This window comes from Marmota marmota, unplaced genomic scaffold, assembly GCF_001458135.2.
Source record: "Marmota marmota marmota unplaced genomic scaffold, marMar, whole genome shotgun sequence".
Lineage (NCBI taxonomy): Eukaryota > Metazoa > Chordata > Mammalia > Rodentia > Sciuridae > Marmota > Marmota marmota.
In genome coordinates, this window is record NW_025999842.1 from 34,945,422 (window position 1) to 34,970,591 (window position 25,170).

A 25,170-nucleotide genomic window follows, 5' to 3' on the forward strand; every position below is an offset into this window, starting at 1 on the left:
ACTAGACATTTTCTGATATGCATAGTCCCACAAGACAAAAAGCTGTTCCAAATGCTACACAAATTTCTAATATTTCTCCAGACATTCATGACTGTGGAAAAACATGTATAAAATTGAGTTCAGAACTTCATTCCATTTTACATATAAACTCAAAGTTTGTTTTGTAAACTTTTAATATCCATTCAGTGTTTTAAGAATATAATTCCATACAAATTGAGGAAAGATTACATTGTTGTGTTCAGAAATTTATCAAGAGCTTATTAACATTTAACAAAATAGCATTATTGATTCCAAGGCTTTATATGATACATGAATTGCCAAGACACTGTATATATTTTATACATTTGTAGTTCTTGAATTATAGTGATTCTTCTTATAGGTGTAATAATTTGTAATTTATTATATTATAGTTAGTACTTGCATATTTCACATATAAATATATGCTATTTTATTACACTCATTTTTTCAGCTTTTTAGTTATGGTATTGAGTTTTTTCCAAATTGCATGTATATATTTAGGTCATGCTATCTGTGGATTTTATCTCAGGAGAGTAAAGGGATTAGAGCTTTTTTAAAAGTGTAAATGAAATGAAAATAAAATACTTTAGACTCACTAAAATGATTACAATTAAAAGACAAACAATCTCAATATGGTGGGAGTGTGAAGCAATTGAAACTCACAAATGATGCTGGAAGAGTAAAAAGGTATAATCATTTTGAAAAACGGGAGTTTCTGATAAGTAAACAATTCATTTTCTAAGGACTTGCTGATTTTATTTTTCGGTATTTATGCGAGACACTTAACATCTATCCAAAAACAAAATCTTGTTCAAGACTATTCGTAGCAATTTTATTCATGAAAATCCTGAACTAGAAACAACCTAAGCCATCAATGGGTAAATGAACAATTTATGTGATTTTTATACAAAATTCTACTCAGCAATTAGAAAAGAACACATCCTGGTATATATTAGAAAACAGATGAATCTGAATTTTTTTTTTTTAGCAAAAGATGATTGATATCCTTTATATGAATTTTCAGGAAGCAAAACCCATGTTTAAAAAAAACTGAAATAATGCTTGTCTCAGATATGGAAACTGACTGGAAAAGATTTGAGTTGATGGAAATGTATATATTTTATAAAATCCATAATCCATGTGTTAATATATGTATTTTGTAGTATGTCTATTATACTTCCATTAAAACAGTATTGTGGGGAAAATAAAATGGGGAAATACAAGAGATAAGGACATAACAGGGTGGGAATCATTGTTCTAGGACATAAAGAATTTCCACCAAGCTCCTGTTAAAGGATGAAGAAGGGCCTGGGGTAGGGTAAGGAAGTGACTCAGTGAAGACTTTTGAGACCTCAGACAAGGCAAGGTCCACTGTTCCCAATTGTAGTTGCCAATTTCACATAAGAGATACCATTGCTGGATGCCTAGGTGGAAGAAGACACATTTAGTGAAGGTCAGCAAAGATCAAGGAGACAGAACACAAAATGTGGACACTAAGCTTCCATGTCCTGTGCCATTTATGGAAAGAGAAATAGAAAGGGAAGATTCATTGACAGGAGAACCACCCTGTCAGGATGTTTAAATTGCCTGGATATTTACTTGAAGTCACTCTTTAACACTGATGGTGATTTCAGTCTGTAGGTTGCATTTATTTTTTTTTAAACAATGATAATGGAGATTTAAGGATAAAATGGGTAGAAAATAACATCCCCTACCCCTACCCCATTGCCGAGTCATAGAGCTACAATCCTTACCAAGTTGTAGGAGATTGAGAGAATAATTAAAGTCCTGGACTTAAATTTGTATCAGTGCTGGAAGGTGCCTCCTTGGGAGCAAATCACTCAGCTAGTGAGTGAGCAGAGCACGCACTGTTGAAGAGTCCCATGAACATGGAAATCTTGTAGGTCCTGCAGTGAGTTACACTTCAACAATGTTCATTATTTATCAAAGACAGGAACTGTGTTGAAGTAAATGCAATTAATTTATTTTATTTTTGATATTGTTTATGATGAAAAAAAACATATCTTCAGTTTCTCTGACATGGTTGTGAATGAGAGATAATGAGACTAATGTGACTTTCACTTTCAATTATCATATGAGGCCAATACATTATCATTAAGTAAGAAATATTTTTGTACTTTTTTCTAAGCATAAAATGTACTCATAGTAACTGTACTGTGAATATATAATTAATGGTAAATTTAAATGCCTCTTTTGATCATATAAAAGACACTATTGCTCTCTTCAGCCAAATAGACTAAATTCTCTTGAGAGGGCAATGTTCATGAGTGCCACTTAAGGGCAATGTTCATGAGTGCCACTTACTGGTTGACATATTTATCGTGCTCTAGCTGCCAGTATTATTATCTGTTGCTGGCTCCTGGGAGCAAAGGGACACAAAAATAAAAAACAAAAAAGGAAAACTTTGCCCTCCCCATACTAGATTCTTCTTTGAGTTTCGTTTCCCCTCCACAATCTTCCTGCCTTTGCTTACTTTTCTGTATCTTCAGCTACTTGTATTTTTGTTATTTGCCTAGAATTTATAGATGTTTGGCAGATGGTCTCAAAGGGGGTTAAGTTGTCATAATGGTATGGGAAATTGAATGATATGGTTTTGGTTGTAGGACTGTATGAATCTTTGAATAACCACACTGAGCTTTAACCTCCTGTAAGCTGGATTTATTTGAGACAAAATCCTGGTTTCTTAGGTTGGTTTCTCTTCTATATGGGTACATTTCTTTTCACCCACAACTGGCACCTATAATTTTCCCTTGGAACCTGTGTTTTCTTGAATTCCCTACTTTCCCAGAATTCCTGATTTTTAAAGGTTACAGTTGTATTGAATTTAAACTTCATCTTCTTCCCCATTTATCCAAGATTCTAGAGGTGAGGGATTCCTTATTTTATCCATCAACTCCATTGACAGGAGAGAAATAGATAGACCCTTGACCTCACCTTCTTTTAAATATTTTTTTTTACTTGTCAGTGGACCTTTAATCTTTTTAAATTAATTTATATGTGGTGCTAAAAATTGAACCCAGAGCCTCACACATGCTAGGTATGTGCTGTTCCACTGAGCTACATACAACCCCAGCCCAGACCCTTGACCTTATTAAAGAGTGACCTGAGAGGTTGAGACTTTCCCAGATAAGTGTAAACCAGTGTGCTTATTTTTTATGATAAAATAAGGTATATATAAATGAAAATTCATATCCCTTTTCTAGATCTTTTTAAGGGTCCTGTGTTTTTCAGGTTCTATAGGGATGTTTGGCTTAAGAAACATTATCTACCCAATTTCCTAAACAGGTACAGGGAAGATTTTCTTTAATCCTTGGTATGACAGCCATCAAATTCAGTCTGTAGGGGGCATACTTGATCCTTCCATTCTCAAGATTCTCAGGGATAGGAGACTTCTGCCCATTTCTGAGAGGGAACATTAAAATAAACATCTAAAATCTAATCAGTCCTTATTGTCAGTGGTTTTCTAAGGGCCCAATGCTTTATTCTCTTTCTTTCTTCCTCTGGGAATTTTGTGTCTGGGCACAACATTGAATATTCCCTAGTTTTTAAACTTTTGCTAATTATGAAATAATGTTTTGTCCATTTAGTTACTACAAGATTTTTTCTGCTCTTTGAAATTTTTTTCTTATTTATAAATCTCATAAATGTATGGTAAAAATCAGAAAAATGTATAAATCCTATGTACACTGTCACACAAATATTCCCAAAATGGACAGTACTGAGATCAAGAGAAAAAAATAATCCTAATATCCCAGAAGTGCTCTCATTTACCTGTTAAGTTACTACATTATATAAGGTGAACACCCACCTTCTAAAACCATCATTAGGTGCACCTGTTTTTGAATCATATAAGAAAACATGCAATGTCTGGCTTTTTTCCACTGAATATTATATTCTAGACTTGTGTATTTTTCAGAGAGTTGTAATTCATGCTTCTTTATAGATAATTTGTTTCATAATGTGAAATGCCACGATTTATTTATTTGAATGTACATGGATATTGGTTTGTGCTATGGTTTGGGTAAGTGTCCTCCAAAAGACCCCTATGTTGAAAGCTCCATTCCTACCCCCTAGTGCTCTTGGGAAGCAGAGCAACCTGTTGGGTCTAGATGGAGGAAGTTAAGTCATCAGGGCCATTCCTTTGGGGAATATTAGGACCCTGGCCTTTTCTTCTTTCTCTCTTTTTCCTTCCCAGATGCCTTGAAGGGAGCAGCTTTACTCCACTACACACTGCCCATCATGAAATAATGTTTCACTACAGCCCAAAATCCACTGAGTCAAGTGACTGTGTCTGAAACCTCTGAAACAATGATCCAAAATCGACTTTTCCTTTCTGATGAATTTATTATCTCAGGTATTTTGTTATAATAATAGAAGTACAAGTAACACAGGTTGTTTCCATTTGATGACTTTGTATGATGCTACCCTTAAAGCCTTATAAATATTAAATATTCAACTGTTAAATTTCTGTGATGTAATTTTATTCAGTGATACATTATGGATAGAACTTTTGTTGTGGTCGCAGTGGTGTTTCAGTACTAGAGAATAACCACAGGGGAGTTCTACTACTGAACTCTATTCCCAAGCTCCCTTTCCTTTTCTAAAACTTTTGAGACAGGATCTCTGTATGGAGCTGAGGCTGGCTAGAACTTGCTATCCTCTTGCCTCAGCTTCCTGAGTCCTGAGGTTACAGGTGCATGCCATCCTGACCAGCCAGAAAAAAACTAGTGCAAACTGTGATCTGTACAATTATTAAAAAGAAGTACCTGTTTATGTAGGATTTCTCCATTTATTCTATATCACCTTTGAATATCCACATTGATTTTAAGTACAAGAATAAAATGATTTTTAATATTTAATTGATCCTAAGTTTAATGGTGGGTAAAGGAAAATACACAATACAGAATCGTCTCTCAAGATATTTGCAAGTCATGTTTTATGCATTCTGTTTTGCCATTTTCATGCAGGGTACCAAAGCTGCAAAAGCAATTTAATTTCTGATGTGCAATTTTAATTATTAAAGTAAAACTATTTTTTTTAATTTTAAAGAATTCATGGCAACTAATCTAAGCATAGTTTATTTATTTTGTTAATTATGTTTTATAATTAGTAATTAAATAGGCATAAATTATTATGTAGGTTAAGGTATAGACTCTGATTAGAGTTAATATGATTCTTTTATGGTTTGATTAGAATTCTACTCCTCATTTATATCCCAGATGAACTTCAGGGGAACGTCTTTCATTTCCCTTTGGAATATCTGGTCAAATCTTTCATTCTGCTCCATAGTAAAATGATGTTTCCAATCTCCAGTGGTACCTAATGGGATAAGAACATGAATGGCACTTTGGTGAATAAAGAACACTTCATTTTAAAGACTGCCTCAACATTTGAACCCATGTGTCCCATTGTCCCAGATGTGGAACACCTGTCAAATTTAAGTGGAGCAACCAATATACCTCTTGTGGTAACTTTGTAATAATATGTGAATATTAGTATATTCACAGAATATAAAATTGGAAATTAATGGATTAATCTGTTTTCAACTAAGCTAAATATTTGTTCATGCCCACAGGATTGGAGACCTCATCTTTTCTTACACAGGAATGATTGAATAAAGAATCTAGGAACAAAATAATGCTGTAAATAGATTTAAAGTTCACTTCACCATATGTTAGCCTTTCCCCCTATGTGAACCTTAAGAGGAAAAAACTATACAGGATAAGACTATATTAGAATTTAACAAGTATGTTTTAGTATATCTACTCTTGTATATATACTAAGTGAACCTCACACTAAGTGAACCACATTTATCAACTGTAATATAATTCTTATTAAAACCCTCCCAGATAAGTCTTTCTTCCTTTTTAAATTTGAAAAAAATGAGACTCAAATATTTTCAACTAACTACATCAAATTCATATAGAGCACCAGAGCTTCCCTTTCTGCATCTATATTTTATACAAGATTAAATCATCATTATGCCATTCTTTTTTGGGGGGAGGGAGGGGGTGACTGGAGATTGAAACTCATGGGCACTCGACCACTGAGCCACTCCCCAGCCCTATTTTGTACTTTATTTAGAGCCAGGGTCTCATTGAGTTGCTTTGCACCTTGTTTTTGCTGATGCTGGCTTTGAACTTGCATTCTTCCTGCCTCAGCGTCCTGAGCTGCAGGGATTATATTATGCCATTCTTCTTAAGTGAAAAATAACTTGGCATTTTCAGCTATCAGGTTCACTTGTGTAGACATTATTATTGGCCTTTGGAAAAGATAACAATCTTTTAGGGATATGAGAATTGCTTTTTATCTGCTGTAGCTGAGGAATGAAAAGGGAGAATTGATAATAAATGTCACCAAAAAAATAAGAATTTTAAAATATATCAATTTCTAGGGCAATGTCCATAAGATGTTTATACAATTGTTCATAAATTAATATTGATCATCCTATTGGTAAATTATGAGCCAATTATGATATAAAATGTGAATAAAGTAGAAGTGAAGTGTTTAGAATGTTTATACACTAAATGATTAAATTAAAAATTAACAATTTGAAGCCAGGTGTGGTGGTGTATGCTTGTAATCCCAGCAGCTCAGGAGGCTGAGGCAGGAGGTTGTTGAGTTCAAAGCCAGCCTCAGCAATGTGAGGCTCTAAGCATCTCAGTGAGATCCTGTCTCTAAACAAAATACAAAATAGCAGCTGGGAATGTGGCTTAGTGTTTGAATGCACCTGAGTTCAATCCTTGGTAATAATAATAATAATAATTTGAATTTGAAGGGTATCAGTTACAAGGGAAATAATATTCTTGACAACTACTTCAGGCATGTAATAAGATCACAGTGAAAATGAATTCAATGACTTTTTGAAGTAACTGAATTCATAGCATATAGCACTAATAAGATATCACTCTTTGTGATGATGCAGTCTGACACATGGGAACACAGTAATCCCAGCAGAGCAAAATACACATTAAGTTTACTCCTTAGCTTATTCTAGAAGAAAAAAGGGAAAATAAGGATTATTGTTCTTCTCATTTAATATACCTGACCAGGCTCATGTGACTTAGAAATAAGGCAATATTAATTAAGCAGTTTGTATACTAAAACACTTAGGTTTCTTGAAAACCTCTTCAGACCTACTCTCAATTAGATGCTTAATTTCTCTAGGTTCCAAATGTCACTGTTACTTGGAGAGACATAATGGAAGCACTTATTATTTCTCCTAGGTATCAAGGACTTGAATGACAGCTTACATCTTGCTACTATAAACTACTGAATAGTACCTTTGCGCAGAAAATGTCCTTTATCACTTCTCATTCCAATTTCATATTTTATAATATCATGATAATTTGCTTGTGGATTAGTCTTCATGTTCTGAAATGAAGCCTGTTTCACAACAGTATCCACGACTTCTTCACTAAGTTCTTTCTCAAGAAATCTACAGATTTTCAACACTGCACTTCTGAGGTCCTGAAAGGGTCATGAGTATGCATGAGTTACAGCCAAACACACAACATTTTCATATTCTAGTGAAATTGATTGCTGGAATGCAAAGAAATGTCATCATATGAACCATGCAGTTTGTTATGAGAAGAGAATGGGGAAACAAACTGACATGATTATCTCAATTGATGCACAAAAAACATTTAACAAAACCCAACATCTTTGAGCATGGGAAGAAGATTACCTCTATATAGGGAAGAAGGGTGGGAGGAAAAGGGAGTGAAAAAGGGAATTGCATGGATGGGGGAAGGAGACCCTCATTGTTATACAAAATACATGTATGAAGATGTGAGAAAGAAAAAAAAAAAGAATAGCGTTACCCTAGACTAGGTAGAGAGAAGTGATGGGAGGGGAGCGGAGGGGCTGGAGAGATAGGAAGGATAGTAGAATGAAACAGACATTATTATTACTGTGTGTATATTATGCAACCTGTATACTCAGAAAAATGAGAAATTATATCCCATCTGCTTCAAATGTATAATATGTCAAAGTCATTGTACTGTCATGTGTAACTAATTAAAACAAAAAACAAATGAAAAAAATAAATGTTAAAAAAATACTCACTGATATTTACTCAGAGAATAAAATTTTAGCTTAAAAAAAACCGGGCTGGGGATGTGGCTCAAGTGGTAGCGCGCTCGCCTGGCGTGCATGCGGCCCGGGTTCGATCCCCAGTACCACATACAAACAAAGATGTTGTGTCCGCCAAAAACTAAAAAATAAATATTAAAATTCTCTCTCTCTCCTCTCTCTCTCTCTCTCTCTCTCTTTAAAAAAAAAAAGAATTAAAAAAAAAAAACCCAGATGTAAGGCCGTTCGCTTGTCTAGGCGCAGACAGAAGGCGGCGCAGAACAGAGGTTTTGCTTGTGGGACACCAGACCTAGCTCTGGACACAGCACAAGGTTACCCCAGCACCCCCCACCTCACCAAACATCCTATGCGGGTAATAGACGGAATCCATCTTGGAAAACCTTACTCACCATCTTTCGGGGGGTGTGGCTACCAGCACGGTTCTGCGGCTGATCAGGTACCCGGTTTCCAACTCCCCCAACCCCAGAGGTGATAACTCAAAAATTTTCCCAGAAGCTTTTGGGGGGCATAGCTATCAACGCAGAACAGCAACTGTACAGGCACCTGGTTTCCAACTCAGAGACTAAGAGTAGGGAGGCTTCAGGTAGAAGCTCAAGCCCTCTCACGCTGGCTACCTTCACCACCCTAAACGCAGAGACTCAAGCTAGGAATAGACAACGCCACCTACTGAAAGAAAAGGAAACAGTTCTGAGACTTTTTTTTCTTCTTTCTTTTTTTCTCGCTCTTCTCATCCAATCTCCTCTAACCTTCCCCCTCTGGTCCTCACAACCTCAATATATGTGAATCCAAGATCTTTGCATGAAATTAGACTTTAAGAACTGAATCACCAGAATAATATAATATAGAGGAATTGCATAGGCCCCACCTCACCCCCCCTTTATTTTTTTTCTTATTTACTTTCTCCCTCTCTTTCTTTCTTTCCTTGTTATTTTTTCTCTTTTCTATCCCACTTTCAATCTTCTTTTACTTTTTATACGTAGGGTAATTTTCTAAATACAGATAAGGAGTTGAAGTTATAAAATTTTCCATAAATTATCACTGTCTATTCATTAGAGTTCTCTTCTAAAGTTGCTAAGTTAGAGTAATCCTATACCCTTACACCTTTCCCCCTTAACATGATGTCCTTCGCCTGACCCTCAGTTCTCAATACGCCACCAGATATGGTATGCCTTTTATGAAACTAATGACTGTATTCAAAACAATAATTGAAGCCGACATCTGTAGACATAGAGTCTAACTATAAATGTAGTAATAATGAAAACTTGCTCATAGATGATGTATTATTGATATTTGGAACTGTTAACATTGTTTTTCTCCACAAAAGAGAGATTTTTGGAACTATATAAGAGCAACATAAATATATAAGGGGAAAAATATTAACACAACAGTTACACAGAGCTGGAAGGAAACATGAGTAATATGAAAAGACAAGGAAAGAAAGGACCACAAACAATGCAAGACAAGTAAACATTAGACGAGGTAACATCTGCAGCAGAAGGAATGTCAGATAAAGATTTCAGGATACACATGGTCAGATGATCTGGAGTCTTAAGAAAGATATTAGACAGCAAATGCAGAGAATGAAAGTTCACTTTGACAATGAATTACATAAACAAATCCAAGAAGCAAAAGATAAACTGTACAGGGAGATAGAGGTTATACAAAAAACAAACAAACAAACAACAACAACAACAACAAAAACCCAGAAATCCTGGAAATGAAGGAAATTATAAACCAAATTAAAAACTCAAATGAGAGGATCATCAGTAGAGTAGACCAATTAGAAGTCAGAACATCAGTCAACGAAGACAAAATATATCATCTTGAAAAGAGCCTAAACAACTCAGAAAAACTGATAAGAAACCATGAGCAGAACATCCAAGATACCATAAAAAGACCAAACTTTACAGTTAATTGGGATAGAGGAAGGTATAGAGGTCCAAATCAAAAGAATGAGCAATCTGTTCAATGAAATAATTTAGAAAACTTTCCAGACCTGAAGAATGAAACAGAAATCCAAATCCTAGAAACCTACAGGACACCAAATGTAGGAAACCACAAGAGACCCATGCCAGGACACATTATAATGAAAATGTCCAACATACAGAACAAGGAGAGAATTTTAAAAGCTACAAGAGAAAGGAGGAAGATTACATTTAGGGGTAAACCAATTAGGTTAACGGCTGATTTTTCATCACAGATGCTGAAATCTAGAAGATCCTGAAACAACGTAGTTCGAATGCTGAAAGATAATGGGTTCCAACCAAGAATCTTGTATCCAGCAAAACAAAGCTTCAGGTTTGACAATGAAATATAAACCTTCCATGATAAACAAAAGTTAAAAGAATTTGCAGCTAGAAAACTGGCCCTGCAAAGCATCTTGGGCAAAACATTACACGAAGAGGAAACAAAAAATAACAATGAAAATCAAGAGTGGGAAGTAGTACAGTAAGGAGAAAAACTATTCAAAGAGGAAAAACAAATCAAGTGAAATAACAAAAATAAACAAACATGGCTGGAAGTACAAACCATATCTCAATAGTAACCCTAAATATTAATGGATTAAACTCACCAATCAAAAGACATAGGCTAGTAGACCGGATTAAAAAAAAAGATCCAACAATATGCTGCCTACAGGAGACTCATCTGATAGGAAAAGACATATACAGATTGAGGGTGAAAGGTTGGGAAAAATCATACCACTCACATGGACCTCGGAAGCAAACAGGGGTGTCCATACTCATATCAAATAAAATAGATTTCACACCAAAGTTAATCAAAAGGGATAAAGAAGGACACTACATATTGCTAAAGGGAACCATTCACCAACAAGACATAACAATCATTAATATATATGCCCCAAACAATGGTGTAGCTATGTTCAACAAGCAAACTCTTCTCAAGTTCAAGGGACAAATAGACCACAACACAATAATCATGGGTGACTTTAACACACCTCTCTCACCACTGGAAAGATCTTCCAAACAAAAGTTGAATAAAGAAACTATAGACCTCAATAACACAATTGATAACTTAGACTTAATTGACATATATAGAATATATCAACCAAAATCAAACAGATACACTTTTTTTCTTAGCAGCTCATGGATCCTTCTCAAAAATCAGCCATATATTATGCCATAGGGCAACTCTTAGCAAATATAAAGGAGGAGAGATATTACCTAGCATTTTAACCGATCATAATGGAATGAAATTGGAAATCAACGATAAAATAAGGAAGAAAAATTCTTACATCACTTGGAGAATGAACAATATGCTACTGAATGAACATTGGGTTCCAGAAGACATCAAGGTGGAAATTAAGAAATTCTTAGATTTAAATGAAAACACAGACACAACATATCGAAACCTATGGGTCATTATGAAAGCAGTACTAAGAGGAAAATTCATTGCATGGAGTTCACTCCTCAAAAAAAGAAAGAGCCAACAAATAAATGATCTCACAATACATCTCAAAGCCCTAGAAAAAGAAGAGCAAATCAGCAGCAAATGCAGTAGAAGGCAAGAAATAACCAAAATCAGAGCTGAAATTAATGAAATCGAAATAAAAGAAACAATTGAAAAAATTGACAAAACTAAAAGTTGGTTCTTTGAAAAAATAAATAAGATTGACAGACTCTTAGCCATGCTAATGAAGAGAAGAAGAGAGAGAACCCAAATTACTAGCACATGGGATGAAAAAGGCAATATTACAACAGACACTACAGAAACACAGAAGATAATTAGAAATTATTTTGAAACTTTATACTCCAATAAAATAGAAGATAAAGAAGGCATCGATAAATTCCTTAAGTCATATGATCTGCCCAGACTGAGTCAGGAAGATATACATAACTTAAACAGACTAATATCATGTGAAGAAATAGAAGAAGCAATCAAAAGAATACCAACCAAGAAAAGCCCAGGACCGGATGGATATACTGCAGAGTTTTACAAGACCTTTAAAGAAGAACTAATACCAATACTCTTCAAACTATTTCAGGAAATAGAAAAAGAGGGAGTACTTCCAAATTCATTCTACGAGGCCAATATCACCCTGATTCCAAAACCATACAAAGACACTTCAAAGAAAGAAAATTTCAGACCAATATATCTAATGAATATAGATGCAAAAGTCCTCAATAAAATTCTGGCAAATCGGATACAAAAACATATCAAAAAAATTGTACACTATGATCAAGTGGGTTTCATCCCCAGGATGCAAGGCTGCTGGTTCAACATACGGAAATCAATAAATGTAATTCACCACATCAATAGACTTAAAGATAAGAACCATATGGTTATCTCGATAGACACAGAAAAAGCATTCAACAAAATACAGCATCCCTTTATGTTTAAAACACTAGAAAATCTAGGGATAACAGGAACTTACCTCAACATTGTAAAAGCTATCTACACTAAGCCTCAGGCCAGCATCATTCTAAACAGAGAAAAATTGAAGGCATTCCCTCTAAAATCTGGAACAAGACAGGGATGCCCTCTCTCACCACTTCTATTCAACATAGTTCTTGAAACACTAGCCAGAGCAATTAGACAGACGAAAGAAATTAAAGGCATAAATATAGGAAAAGAACAACTTAACCTATTACTATTTGCTGATGATATGATACTATACCTAGCAGATTCAAAAATTTCTACCAAGAAACTTCTAAAACTAGTAAATGAATTCAGCAAAGTGGCAGGATATAAAATCAACACCCATAAATCAAAGGCATTCCTGTATATCAGTGACAAATCCTCTGAAATGGAAATGAGGAAAACTACCCCATTCACAATATCCTCAAAAAAAAAAAACTTGGTTATCAACTTAACAAAAGAGGTGAAAGACCTATATAATGAAAACAATAGAACCCTAAAGAGAGAAATAGAAGAAGACCTCAGAAGATAGAAAGATATACCTTGCTCATGGATAGGCAGAATTAATATTATTAAAATGGCCATATTACCAAAAGCACTCTACAGATTCAATGCTATTATGATCAAAATCCCAACAGCATTCCTCACAGAAATAGACAAAGCAATTATGAAATTCATCTGGAAAAATAAGAGACCCAGAATAGCTAAAGCAATTCTAAGCAGGAAGAGTGAAATAGGTGGTATTGCTATACCATATCTTAAACTACACTACAGAGCAATAATAAAAACAGCATGGTACTAGCACCAAAACAGGCTGGTAGACCAATGGTACAGAATAGAGGACATAGAGACCAATCCACAAAATTACAACTACCTTATATTAGACAAAGGTGCTAAAAGCATGCAATGGAGAAAGGATAGCATCTTCAACAAATGGTGCTTTGAGAACTGGAAATCCATATACAACAAAATGAAATTGAATCCCTATCTCTCACCATGCACAAAAGTTAACTCAAAATGGATCAAGGATCTAGGAATAAAACCAGAAACTCTGCATCTAATAGAAGAAAAAGTAGGCCCTAATCTTCATCACATGGGGTTAGGCCCCAGGTTCCTTGATAAGACAACTATAAGCACAAGAATTAAAATCAAGAATCAACAAATGGGACGAATTCAAACTAAAAAGTTTTTTTCTCAGAAAGAGAAATAATATGTGAAGTGAATAGGGAGCCTACATCCTGGGAACAAATTTTTACCCCTCACACATCAGATAGAACTCTAATCTCTAGGATATACAAAGAACTCAAATAGTTAAACAACAACAAAAAAACCCAAATAACCCAATCAACAAATGGGCCAAGGACCTGAACAGACACTTCTCAGAAGAGGATATACAATCAATCAACAAATACATGAAAAAATGCTCACCATCTCTAGCAATCAGAGAAATGCAAATTAAAACTACTCTAAGATACATCTCACTCCAGTAAGAATGGCAGCCATTATGAAGTCAAACAACAACAAGTGCTGGTGAGGATGTGGGGAAAAATGTACACTTATAATTGCTGGTGGGACTGCAAATTGGTGCAGCCAATTTGGAAAGCAGTGTGGAGATTCCTTGGAAAACTGGGAATGGAACCACGATTTGACCCAGCTATTCCTCTTCTCAAACTATACTCAAAAGACCTAAAAACGACATACTACAGGGACACAGCCACATCAATGTTTATAGCAGCACAGTTCACAACAGCTATACGGTGGAGCCAAACTATGTGCCCTTCAATGGATTAATGGATAAAAAAAATGTGGCATTTATACACAATGGAATATTACTGAACACTAAAAAATAACAAGATCATGGCATTTGCAGGGAAATGGATGTCATGAGAGCAGATTATGCTAAGTGAAGTTAGCCAATCCCCCCAAAACAAATGCCTAATGTCTTTCTGATATAAGAGAGGTGACTCAAAATGGGGTAGGGAGGAAGAGCATGAGAAGAAAATTACCTCTAGATAGGAAAGAGAGGTGGGAGGGAAAGGGAAAGAGAAGGGGAATTGCATGGAAGAGGGAAGGAGATCCCCTTCATTATACAGAATACAGGTATGAAGATGTGAGGGGGAAAAAAAGAAGTGGGTCACATCAGATTGGGTAGAAAGAAGAAATGGGAGGGGAGGGGAGGGGAAGAGGGCAATGGAAGGACGGCGGAATAAAATAGACATTATTATTGCTGTGGGTATATATGTGACTGCATGACCAATGTAATTCTACAACCTGTACACTCAGAAAAATGAGAAATTATATCCCATCTGATTCAAATGTATGCTATGTCAAGATCATTGTGTAACTAATTAAAACAAATTTAAAAAACCCAACATCTTTTTATGATGAAATGCTCAATAAATCTGCAATGGAAGGAAACCACCTCAACATGAAAAAGTCTTATATGGAATACCTGCAGCTAACAACAAACTCAACTGAGAGAGGAAGATTTTCATCTGAGATGTGGAGTAAGTACAATTCAGTTTTTCCACTTCTGTTTATTATGATACTAGAAATACTAGCTGGAGGCACTAAGCAATAAAAAAATGTATTGAAATCAAAAATAAAGATAATGAAACGATCCCTGTTAGCCCATAAGATTATCTTATATGTAGAAAACCCCCCAAAAAGCACTCACACACACACACCAGAAAGAACATGAGAACAAAGAAATTTAATCAAGTTGTAGAATCAAAAATCAAACCAACTTGTAAAAATCAGTTGAATTTCTATACACTAACAATGAGTAAACCTAAAAGGAAATTAAGGAACAATTACACTAATAATCACAAGAAGAAAGACTACAACTCCAAGGAATGAACAAGGAGGTAAGAGTGTTGCCTATTGAAACCTACAAATCTTTACTGAAAAGTAAAAGCAAACAAATAAATAAAGCAATATCCTATTCTGATGACTGGAATTAAAGAAAGAATATGATGTAAAACAATTCACAGATAGATGTAATGCACTCTATCACAATCCCAATGATATTTTTTGCAAAAACAAAACAATCCATCACAATATTCTTATGAGACTCCAAGGCATCCTGAATAGTTAGTCTTGAAAAAGAATACTAGATTCTCCAATTTCACACTTTCATATTTCAAACTTACTACAAAATAATAGTCATCTAAACAGTCTGAAAATGCCATAAATTTGGAAGTATGAATCAATAGAGTTGAATAGATTTCACAGAAACCAGCTCTCACACATATGGTCAAATGAATTTTTACATGAATGCCAAGAACATTTCATATTAAAACGATAGTTTCCTCAACAAAAGGTAATAGGAAAATTGAATGGCTGCATGCAAAAGCTTGAAGTTGATCCTGATCCTATGCCACATATTAAAACTAACTTAAAATTGGGACCACCCACACCAGACCATGTGGGACCGAAGCTCACAGTAGACATAGGTCTACCCCTCCACTGGCACAGCAGACACCAGCCAAAGCCTAGCCTCTGATGCAGGATTGCCTTTTTCAACCAGCGGTCTACTGGGGGAGGTCAAGCCTAGCATCCCAGATCCACCCACACCAGCCTGTGCGGGACCCAGACTCACAGTAGGCATAAGTCCACCCCTCCACCTATAGGCATCTGCTCCAGCCCATCCTCCAGCCTAGGATTGCCTCTTCTGTCCATCAGATTATTGCAGGAGCTGAGACCCAGCCCAGACTGCCTACACAAGCCCGCAAGGGATCAAGGCTCACAGTAGGCCCAGGTCCATACTCCACCCATGGGGCAGACACCCGCCAGAGCCTAGCCTCTGGAAGAGGACTGCCTCTTCTGACCAGCAGACTACCTCAGGAGGTCAAGCCCAATGGCCCAGATCCACCCACACTGGCGTAGAACCACCCACACCCACCTGTGTGGGGCCCATGCTCATAGTAGGCCTAGGCCCACCCCTCCACCAGCAGGCACCCACCGGAGTCCAGCCTCTGGCACAGGACCCCCTCTTCCAACCAGGAGACGACTGCAGGAGTCCAAGCCTAGCCCAGATCTGTCCACACAGACTTGCGCAGGATCCATGTCCATGGTAGGTCCAAGTTCACCCCCTCCCCCACATGGGAACCTAAGCCTAACCCACTTCCATCTTGGGACACTGCAGTCATTATCATACCTTCTCCATGCAGTAGCCCCTAACATTTTTACAACAGACAAGCAGCTGCATCTTAGAGCAGGCATCCCAAGGGAGTGTGAGGCCCACTCTTTCAGTCCCATCTCTGTAAGACATTGCTTCCATTTTGGGACACCTTAACTATTATCTGGAGTTACCTCTGCTATTGCCACCACCAACTTTAGTTGCAGTAGCATACATTGAGGGACACCAGCAGGGTCTGGAAGCCCAACTTCAAGGTGAGGTACAGACAATCTACACAGGTACTACAAGAATATAGGGAAAAAGCTGTAATATCTCAAATCCACACAACCAGAGATATGAAAAAGTGCTCTGTATATGTAATAATAGAAGAAAAAGTAGGCCCTAATCTCCATCATGTGGTATTAGGCCCCAACTTCCTTAATAAGATTGATTTGGCACAAGAATTAAAATCAAGAATCAATAAATGAGATGGACTCAAATTAAAAGTTTCTTCTCCCAGCAAAAGAATCAATCTGTGAGGTGAATACAGAGCCTACATGTTGGGAGCAAATCTTTAGACTTCACACATCTTTATATATCCTAAAGATTAGAGGACTAATCTTTAGGATATATAAACAACTCAAAAAAGTTAAACAGCAAAAAAACAAATAACCCAATCAATAAATGAGCAAAGGAATTGAACAGACACTTCTCAGTAGATGATATACAATCAATCAACAAATATATGAAAAAAATGTTCATCATCACTAGCAATTAGAGAAATGCAAATCAAAACCACTCTAAGATTTCATCTTGCTCCAGTCAGAATGGTAGCTATTATGAAGACAAAAAGCAATAAGTGTTGGTGAGGATGTGGGGAAAAGGTACACTCATACACTGCTGGTGGGACTGCAACTTGGTGCAGCCAATATGGAAAGCAGTACAGAGATTCCTTGGAAAACTGGTAATGGAACCAATATTTAACCCAGCTATCCCTCCCCTTGGTCTACACCCAAAGGATTTATAAACAGCATGATATAGGGGCACAGCCACATCAGTGTTTATAGCAGCACAATTCACAATATCTAAACTGTGGAGCCAACCTAGATGCCCTTCAGTGGATAAATGGATAAAAAAATGTGGCATATATCCACAATGGAATATTACTCAGTTATAAAAGAGAATAAAATCATGGCATTTGCAGGTAAATGGATGGAGTTAGAGAAGATGATCCCTTTTATTTTTATATCTTAACTGTGCTCAAAACTCTGTATTCTCTTCATTCACAATGACACTACTCCAATCCAAGCCACCACTGATGTTCAGTGGATTAATACACTGGTCTCTGTCTAGTCTAGTTTCCTTATATTTACTATTTTTCCTCGTCAACTCATAAACAGAAATAATATTCAAAAATATTAATTATAATCTATGGCTACCCTTCTTAATAACTCTTAAGAGGCTCCTTACTACTTTTAACATTAAAAAATTCACTCTCATTAACATAGTCTACAGACCTTATAAAATCTGGCTCCTATAAAACCCCTCTATATTAAACTTTCATCTCTCCCACATTGTTCAAGTTCTTCCCTTAGGTCCTCAAGGGACTTCTGTACTTTCCCTTTTTCTTATCTTATAAGTCTCTCCCATGATTTTTTTCTCTTAGCTCTTATTTATTAGCTTGCATTTCCCATGTTCTTTATTTCAGGAAAGAAAAAAAAATGACCATTACATTTGACTATACTAGATACCCTCAGTACATATGCACATTGACATTGAATTGGACATTTCCTTAATATTTGCACTTATTACTTTTGAAATACATATACTAGCTTGGTGAGTACTTGTTTTCCCTGATAGATTATGAGTTCTGTCTATAAAAGATTCAGTCATTTATTACTCGTGATGCAGTGCCAGGCACAGAACAATCATTCAGTGATTTTTTAAGTAACTGAATAGATGATGTATTAATGAATCAATATACCAATCAGAGTCCACAGAACAATGAACTTCAACTTTTTGTAATTCAACAAAACTTTGAATTACACAAAGTTTTCAGGCAGTTTTGAATCTTTCACCAGCATATAAGCATTCTATGACTTCACATGAGAACTGGTTTTAAGATTCTCTTTATAGGAAGAATGTGCCTCACTGGGCTCACCCTCATCTACAGCAATAATTATCCTATCTTAGTAGTGACTTCATGCCTCAATGCCTTGGTGTTCCTTGATGAACTTTATTAAGTATAGCTACCATGGAAAACAGTTTGGTGTATGGTGTATCCTCAAAAAAAAAAAAAATAAAACTAAACTAAAAACAGAACTACTGTATAATCCAACTGTCACATTCCTGGGTATATATCAAAAAGAAACAGTGCACCATACAAGAGACAACTCACACGCCCATGCTTATTGTACCACTATTCACAATAGATAAGGATTCAGTCTACATGGTGTTTATCAACAGATAAACAGAAGAAGAAATTCTCTCTCTCTCTCTCTCTCTCTCTCTCTCTCTCTCTCTCACACACACACACACACACACACACACACACACTGAACTATTATTCAGATATAAAAAATGAAATTCTCCAGCAAAATTCATGGAACTGGAAGACATGATGTTTCCAAAATAAGCCATAGAAAGACAAGTAGCACAAGCAGCACACATGAAAACAACAACAAATATTGACTGAAAGTAGAATCGTGAATATTAGGGCCTGTGAAGGGTCCAGGGGGAAGGGGAAGTAAAGGTGGAAGAAGGGAGATTGGATATGGTCAGTGCATGTTGTATGGTCATATAGAAATCAGATACCAAAACCTATTAATATGTAATTAATATTAATAAAAATGATTTACAAGATTAGTATCCTAGATATTTGAGGTTGTCTTTATTGCTACAGTTGTTACATGATAATCATGGTGACTGTGTGTAGTGAGAAGACACCCTTGAGGAAAACCAGTAATAATTAATGGATAAGCAGGAAATCAGAACCCCCATTTACCCCCCAAAAGCCTACAAAATATGTATAAAAATGACTAGGAGAATGAGTTTTCCTGAAACCAGGAGAAAAAAAGGTTTAAAAATGAAATTTTTAAAAATACTTCTTATTTTACCTTTTTCATATCTTCATAGCTCATGAACTGAATATTGAAGTCATGTCTGTGTTCATACCAGCCTCTTATGTGATCAAACCAACGACTTCCCATCACTGTACAAAAAATAATTACTAACAAGGTGAAATGTTGCACTTATTGAACAGCAAAGTATTCTGTCTTTTCCTCCTTATAATCACAAAAACAAAAATAAAGGCCCAACCACTGGACATCTATATTACTGTTTTGAAATGATTACTGCTTAGGGGAACAATCATGGTTTTCATAGAGAAGTGACCATGAAAAGCGACCTTATGGATGTAGGAAGGCAGCAATAAAGAAATGAGAAAGCCCCTGGACCTAAGTTTAAATCAGATTTCTTTAAAGCAATTTTCTCCACTTTCCTATATCCACCAGAAAACACACATGTCCATTTTTTTCTTCATTCTCTAAGATCTCTGGATAGTGAAGCTACCTGTTTACAATGAGACAGAACCTGAATGTAATCTTTAAATGAGTGAGATCCTGATACTTCTCACTACAAGTCCCTTGCAACCATCAATCCTCATCAGTAGTGGAGTGATAAACTCCACCATGGCCCTAGAAGGCTTACCACAGGTCCAGGAGAGAGTACACAAACACCCTGATCACTAGTGATTCTGGAATGTATTATTTTAATTATATTTGTAGCTAGTTTAAATTGATAGAATATTTGTAAGCCTCTTATGGACTGGTCAAAATGTTTTCTAAACAATATGCCTTTGCAAATTTGACAAGACCCACATGGTCCTGGCAAGGAAGGAAAAGCCACTGGGTGGCAGACTAGGTTGATATGTCATAGTAACTACTCACAAGCACCCATTGTACAATTGCCCTTTTCCATCTCTCTAAATATATTCCCTAAATTCCTTGATAAATAAACTCATAGTTACCTTGTCCATCTAGAAACATTTCCATAAAATTCTCAAAAGTATCAGAAGGCTTTAATCGAGCCACCCAATTTGAAAAATGAAAAAAGGACACCAAAACATCTTTAGGATTTCTGTAGATATAAAGAATCTGCAGGGAGAATTAGAAATAATATTAACAATTCCAGTATATTATTTCAAATGTTTAACAGTTGCATCATATTTATTAGCTGAATGGATCATAATTATTTTAATCCATTCTAGTAGCCATGGAAAATTAGGTGTTTTCCCAATTTTTTTCTATTACAAAAAGTATTGTTAAAATAAATACTTTTATATATAGGAGAGAAACTGTATAAAGAAAATTAATATGAAAAATACCATTAATGAAAAGTTGGGTCAAAAAGTTCTTTCACAGAATATAGAATAATTATTGTCAATAATCTTTCAAAACAGACTTATTCGCATTACTGAGTGTGGACATGTAAGTTAAGATCACTTGAAAAACCACTTCATAAATAACACATTGAAAAAATTTAAAATTCTGATATGTATCATTACTAGGGGGGAAATCAAAACATATCCATTACCAATTTCAGAAAGAATTGATACACCTGCTTTCTTAAGAAAATATAGCCCCATCCCATAGAACTGTACTTTTGGCTTTGCAGTTCCCTTCTTGGATGTATATTCCAGGGAAACGCCTGCATATGTGCCCAAAGCAGCATGTAGTGATATTCAAATGCTGGAATATTCTGATTTTTCTATGAAGAAAAAGAACAGATCTGATAAAACTACTTTCAAAAGTTGTAAAGTTATGCAGCAGTGAAAATGGCATTTCAAATCAAAAACAAACAAGAGCATGTGGCAAAGTCCCAGCGAATTAGAGAATAAGGAATAAAATGAAATTAAGTAAAATTGCAGGCCAAATGATTTAACGGGATGGCCCATAATTTGTTTTCAAAGACTAACAGAAAAGGAACATTTGTACACTGATGATTATAATAGAAAAACTTCAATGGAAAAGTTCCAGTAAATCTGTAAGTATTTTGATTTAGCCACAATCATAGTAGAACACTTACAGAGAATTGTCTTTAACAAAACAATAAGAGGAAAAATAAATTTGTAAAATTGAGTATTAAAATTTCATTTTATTTAGTTTCTAAAATTTGTATAAGTACCCAACACAGAAAATCTATCTCCTTTTCTCATGTATGAAACATATTCCATGTTTGAAAACTGATCATGCAATTGACAATTAACTTTTAAATAAATTCCCAAAATTAGTATATGTAAACACCATTGCCCATGATAGAAAACTATACAAACACTTTCAAACTAAAAAAGTCTCAAAAGAGCTGAAACCAATTAAAAAGGTAAAACTGAAATGACAATGTATTTAAACATTAACAAAATTACACCCATAGTTACACTAAAACTGGTATTCATTTAAAAATGTTAGTATTGACAAAAATAAACACTGGAAATAGGTATACTAAACATTTAATAAAAGAAGATAGAAAGATATATACTAACATGAGACAATAATTAAAATGAAAGTATACATGAACAAAAAAGAAAACATTGAATTATGCTTAAAAAAAGAAAAAGCTAGTTCCTCAGAGGGTGAAAACCTAGTAAGATAGAAAACTCCTTATATCCTAAAACTCTAAAAATAAGAGAATATGAAATTTTTATCATTGCAGCCTAAATGCAAATAAATGACCACAAAATTGGAGTAAATTGACAAGATCATTAAAATGTTATATTTGGGCTGGGGATGTGGCTCAAGCGGTAACACGCTCGCCTGGCATGCATGGGGCACTGGGTTCAATCCTCAGCACCACATACAAATAAATAAAATAAAAATGTTGTGTCCACCGAAAACTGAAATATAAATATTTAAAAAATTCTCTCTCTCTCTCCCTCTTTAAAAAATTATAAAATGTTACACTTTTTTTCAATGTTAAATATCTATAAGTGGGTAAAAAGCACACTGAGAACAATAAAAGGTACATATTGATGGCATTAAAGTAGACCTGATACATAGAATGGAACTCGAGGAATGTCAGAATATTTCAATGTTTGTTTTCCCAGAACAAATCTCTCTTAAATTAAAACCCACATTTGACAATCATTATGGAACTAAACTATATTGTAAAAAGTTGATAGAAAAATTTGACTTATCTGGGGCTAGAGCTGTGGCTCAGCATTAGAGCACTCACCTCGCATGTGTGAGGCCCTGAGTTCTATCTTCAGCACCACATAAAAATAAATAAGTAAAATAAATTTGTGTCCAACTACGAAAATTTAGCATACCAATATATAGGCTTCAAAACAGTAGAGGTACTCAAGTGAATGTTTTAGTAAATTGTTTTGGGCCAATCAGCAAACTCCTTAGACAAGTATAAGGCAATGTTCATATCTCATAAGCAGTATCAGATTTAATTTATAATCATAAGAAGGTTAAAAATAGCCAGGCTCCGTGTCCCATGCCAGTAATCCCAGCTACTCTGGAGGCGAAGACATGAGGATCATGAGTTTAGAGCCAGCCTCAGGAAAAGAGAGGTGCTAAGTTATTTAGTAAGATCATGTTTCTAAATAAAATACAAAATAGGGCTGGGGATGTGGCTCAGTGGTTGAGTGACCCTGAGTTCAATCCCTCCTTACCACCCCACACCTCCTACCCCACCAACAAAAAGGTTAAAAATAATACTGTTAGTTAGAAAAAAGCTGGAGGGCATTTACATAATCTTTGTTGTTAGTGTTGTGTTTTCTTAGTAAAGCATCAGAACCAGAAGTCATGAAAGAAGTATTAACAGTTGGATAACATAAGGTTAAAAGTTTTCAACAATTTATTAAAAAAGTCTTTCCTTTATAAAGGGAAAGGTTTTGCCACAAATAAATTTCCTACAAAACAGTAAATAAGACAACATGGAATAAGAATATTTAAAGACCAATAAAATATAAAAAGATAATCTTATAAAATTGAAAGAGTTAAATTCCCTCAAAGAAAGATTACTTTCTTACTTAGCATATTAGGCAAATTTGATAATTCCCATTATTAGTAAGCATGTGAGGAAGGAGGCATTCCTACATGGTTATTTGATGAAGTATGATTCATATATTATAAAAAGCAGGCAGGTAATCCCTGTCAAAACTTAAAATATTAGCCATTTCAATTTGAAAACTTCACATTAATTGAAACAAGGCATGAGAATTAAAGTGCAAGCCTTTATAGGAAAGTATATTACAGCACAAGACATCCATTGGCTGCAACTTACCTATCCATCAAATACACATTAATTATTGCAAAGCCACACAATAAATTCCTATGAAACTATAAAAAATGGCATTTATAACCAATGTGAAAGAATTTTTGTTATATGCTATAGAATTACATTGCAAATTATATCCACAATTGCTTATTACAGGCATAGTTTTTAGGAATTTCATATACTTTTATTGAGGAAGGCAATATCCTAAACATACAATGATTGTAACATTTGGAAAACTGTGGTTTAGTGAGGTTGGGGAATCTACTTAAAGCAGGTTATTTTGTTTGTGCAAAAAAAAAAAAAAAAAGATTAAGCTGTATGACATACTTTAGCTTTTTTGTTCTTCAGACCTTTTGGAACTAAATAATATGGGAGGTGGGAAGCGAAGAGGCGAGGGGATGGCATTTTGATAAAGTCCAAATTGTGAATATTGTATTCAAAGAAGGGAGCTCTATCTATTGTTTTGATGTCTTCAGTTCTGTTACGATGCCCCTCAAAATAAATCAAGCTTAGTATCTGCTGAGTCCAGATGGTACCTGAAAAAATAAATCATCTTGTTTTCAAACTCAATTAGTCATTAAAAATTAAGTCAACAATAGTGTCATTCACCATAAAATCATTTGAGCTTTCTTTTCTTTTAAACACTCTAAGTATGCTAACAACTTTGTCTGATTTTCATTTTTTTTCTCTATGAAACATTAAAGTTAATAAAGATAAACTCAAAGACTCTAAATTCCTTTATCACTTGAAGAGTTGTGTTTGTTCTGATTCCACGATAGTGGTGATTTGTATTAATTCTGCCTCTCCTTCTCTGTTTCCTGTTCCATGTTAGGTCCTTTTTAGTATTTTTAACTTTTTCCTTAACTTATAATAATAATTCTACATTTTGATGGGGTAGAGTGTGATATTTCCACACATGCATACACCCTGTACTGATCACATGAGGGAAATTAGCATTTCCTTCTCTGTGTCATTTCTTTCTGTTTGGAGTCTTCGAGCTTATTTCTTCTATATTTTCTTAAAATATGTTATTGGTTACGGAGTCTCTTTTTACTATATTTTGTGGACATCACTTTCTCCTTCCTGAGATTCCTTTTTTAGAACTTTACCCTTTAGAATTATAGACAAATTAACAAAATTATAAGCGATTTCACTTTCTCCCCCTTTTCTATTTACCACTTAAGGTGGTTTTGTAAACTATTTAAGCATCCAAGGATATCAGGAAATAGCAGAACCTGACATGAGCAAAGATATATATC

The 25,170-nt window shown here is 35.1% G+C and overlaps 1 protein-coding gene across 1 annotated transcript in view; it reads right to left on the reverse strand.

Annotated features, from left to right (window-relative positions):
• Nucleotides 1-4,876: 4,876 nt before the first annotated feature.
• Nucleotides 4,877-25,170, reverse strand: part of LOC107154812 (amine sulfotransferase-like) — a 21,242-nt gene continuing 948 nt past the window's right edge. Inside the window, exons 2-6 of the mRNA XM_015500537.2 lie at nucleotides 24,239-24,447; nucleotides 20,658-20,784; nucleotides 19,747-19,841; nucleotides 7,323-7,509; nucleotides 4,877-5,358 (exon numbers count right to left, since the gene is read on the reverse strand). Of these exons, the coding sequence (XP_015356023.1) occupies nucleotides 5,237-5,358; nucleotides 7,323-7,509; nucleotides 19,747-19,841; nucleotides 20,658-20,784; nucleotides 24,239-24,447 (740 nt within the window). The 3' untranslated portion in view covers nucleotides 4,877-5,236. The remainder of the gene's footprint in view (nucleotides 5,359-7,322; nucleotides 7,510-19,746; nucleotides 19,842-20,657; nucleotides 20,785-24,238; nucleotides 24,448-25,170) is intronic.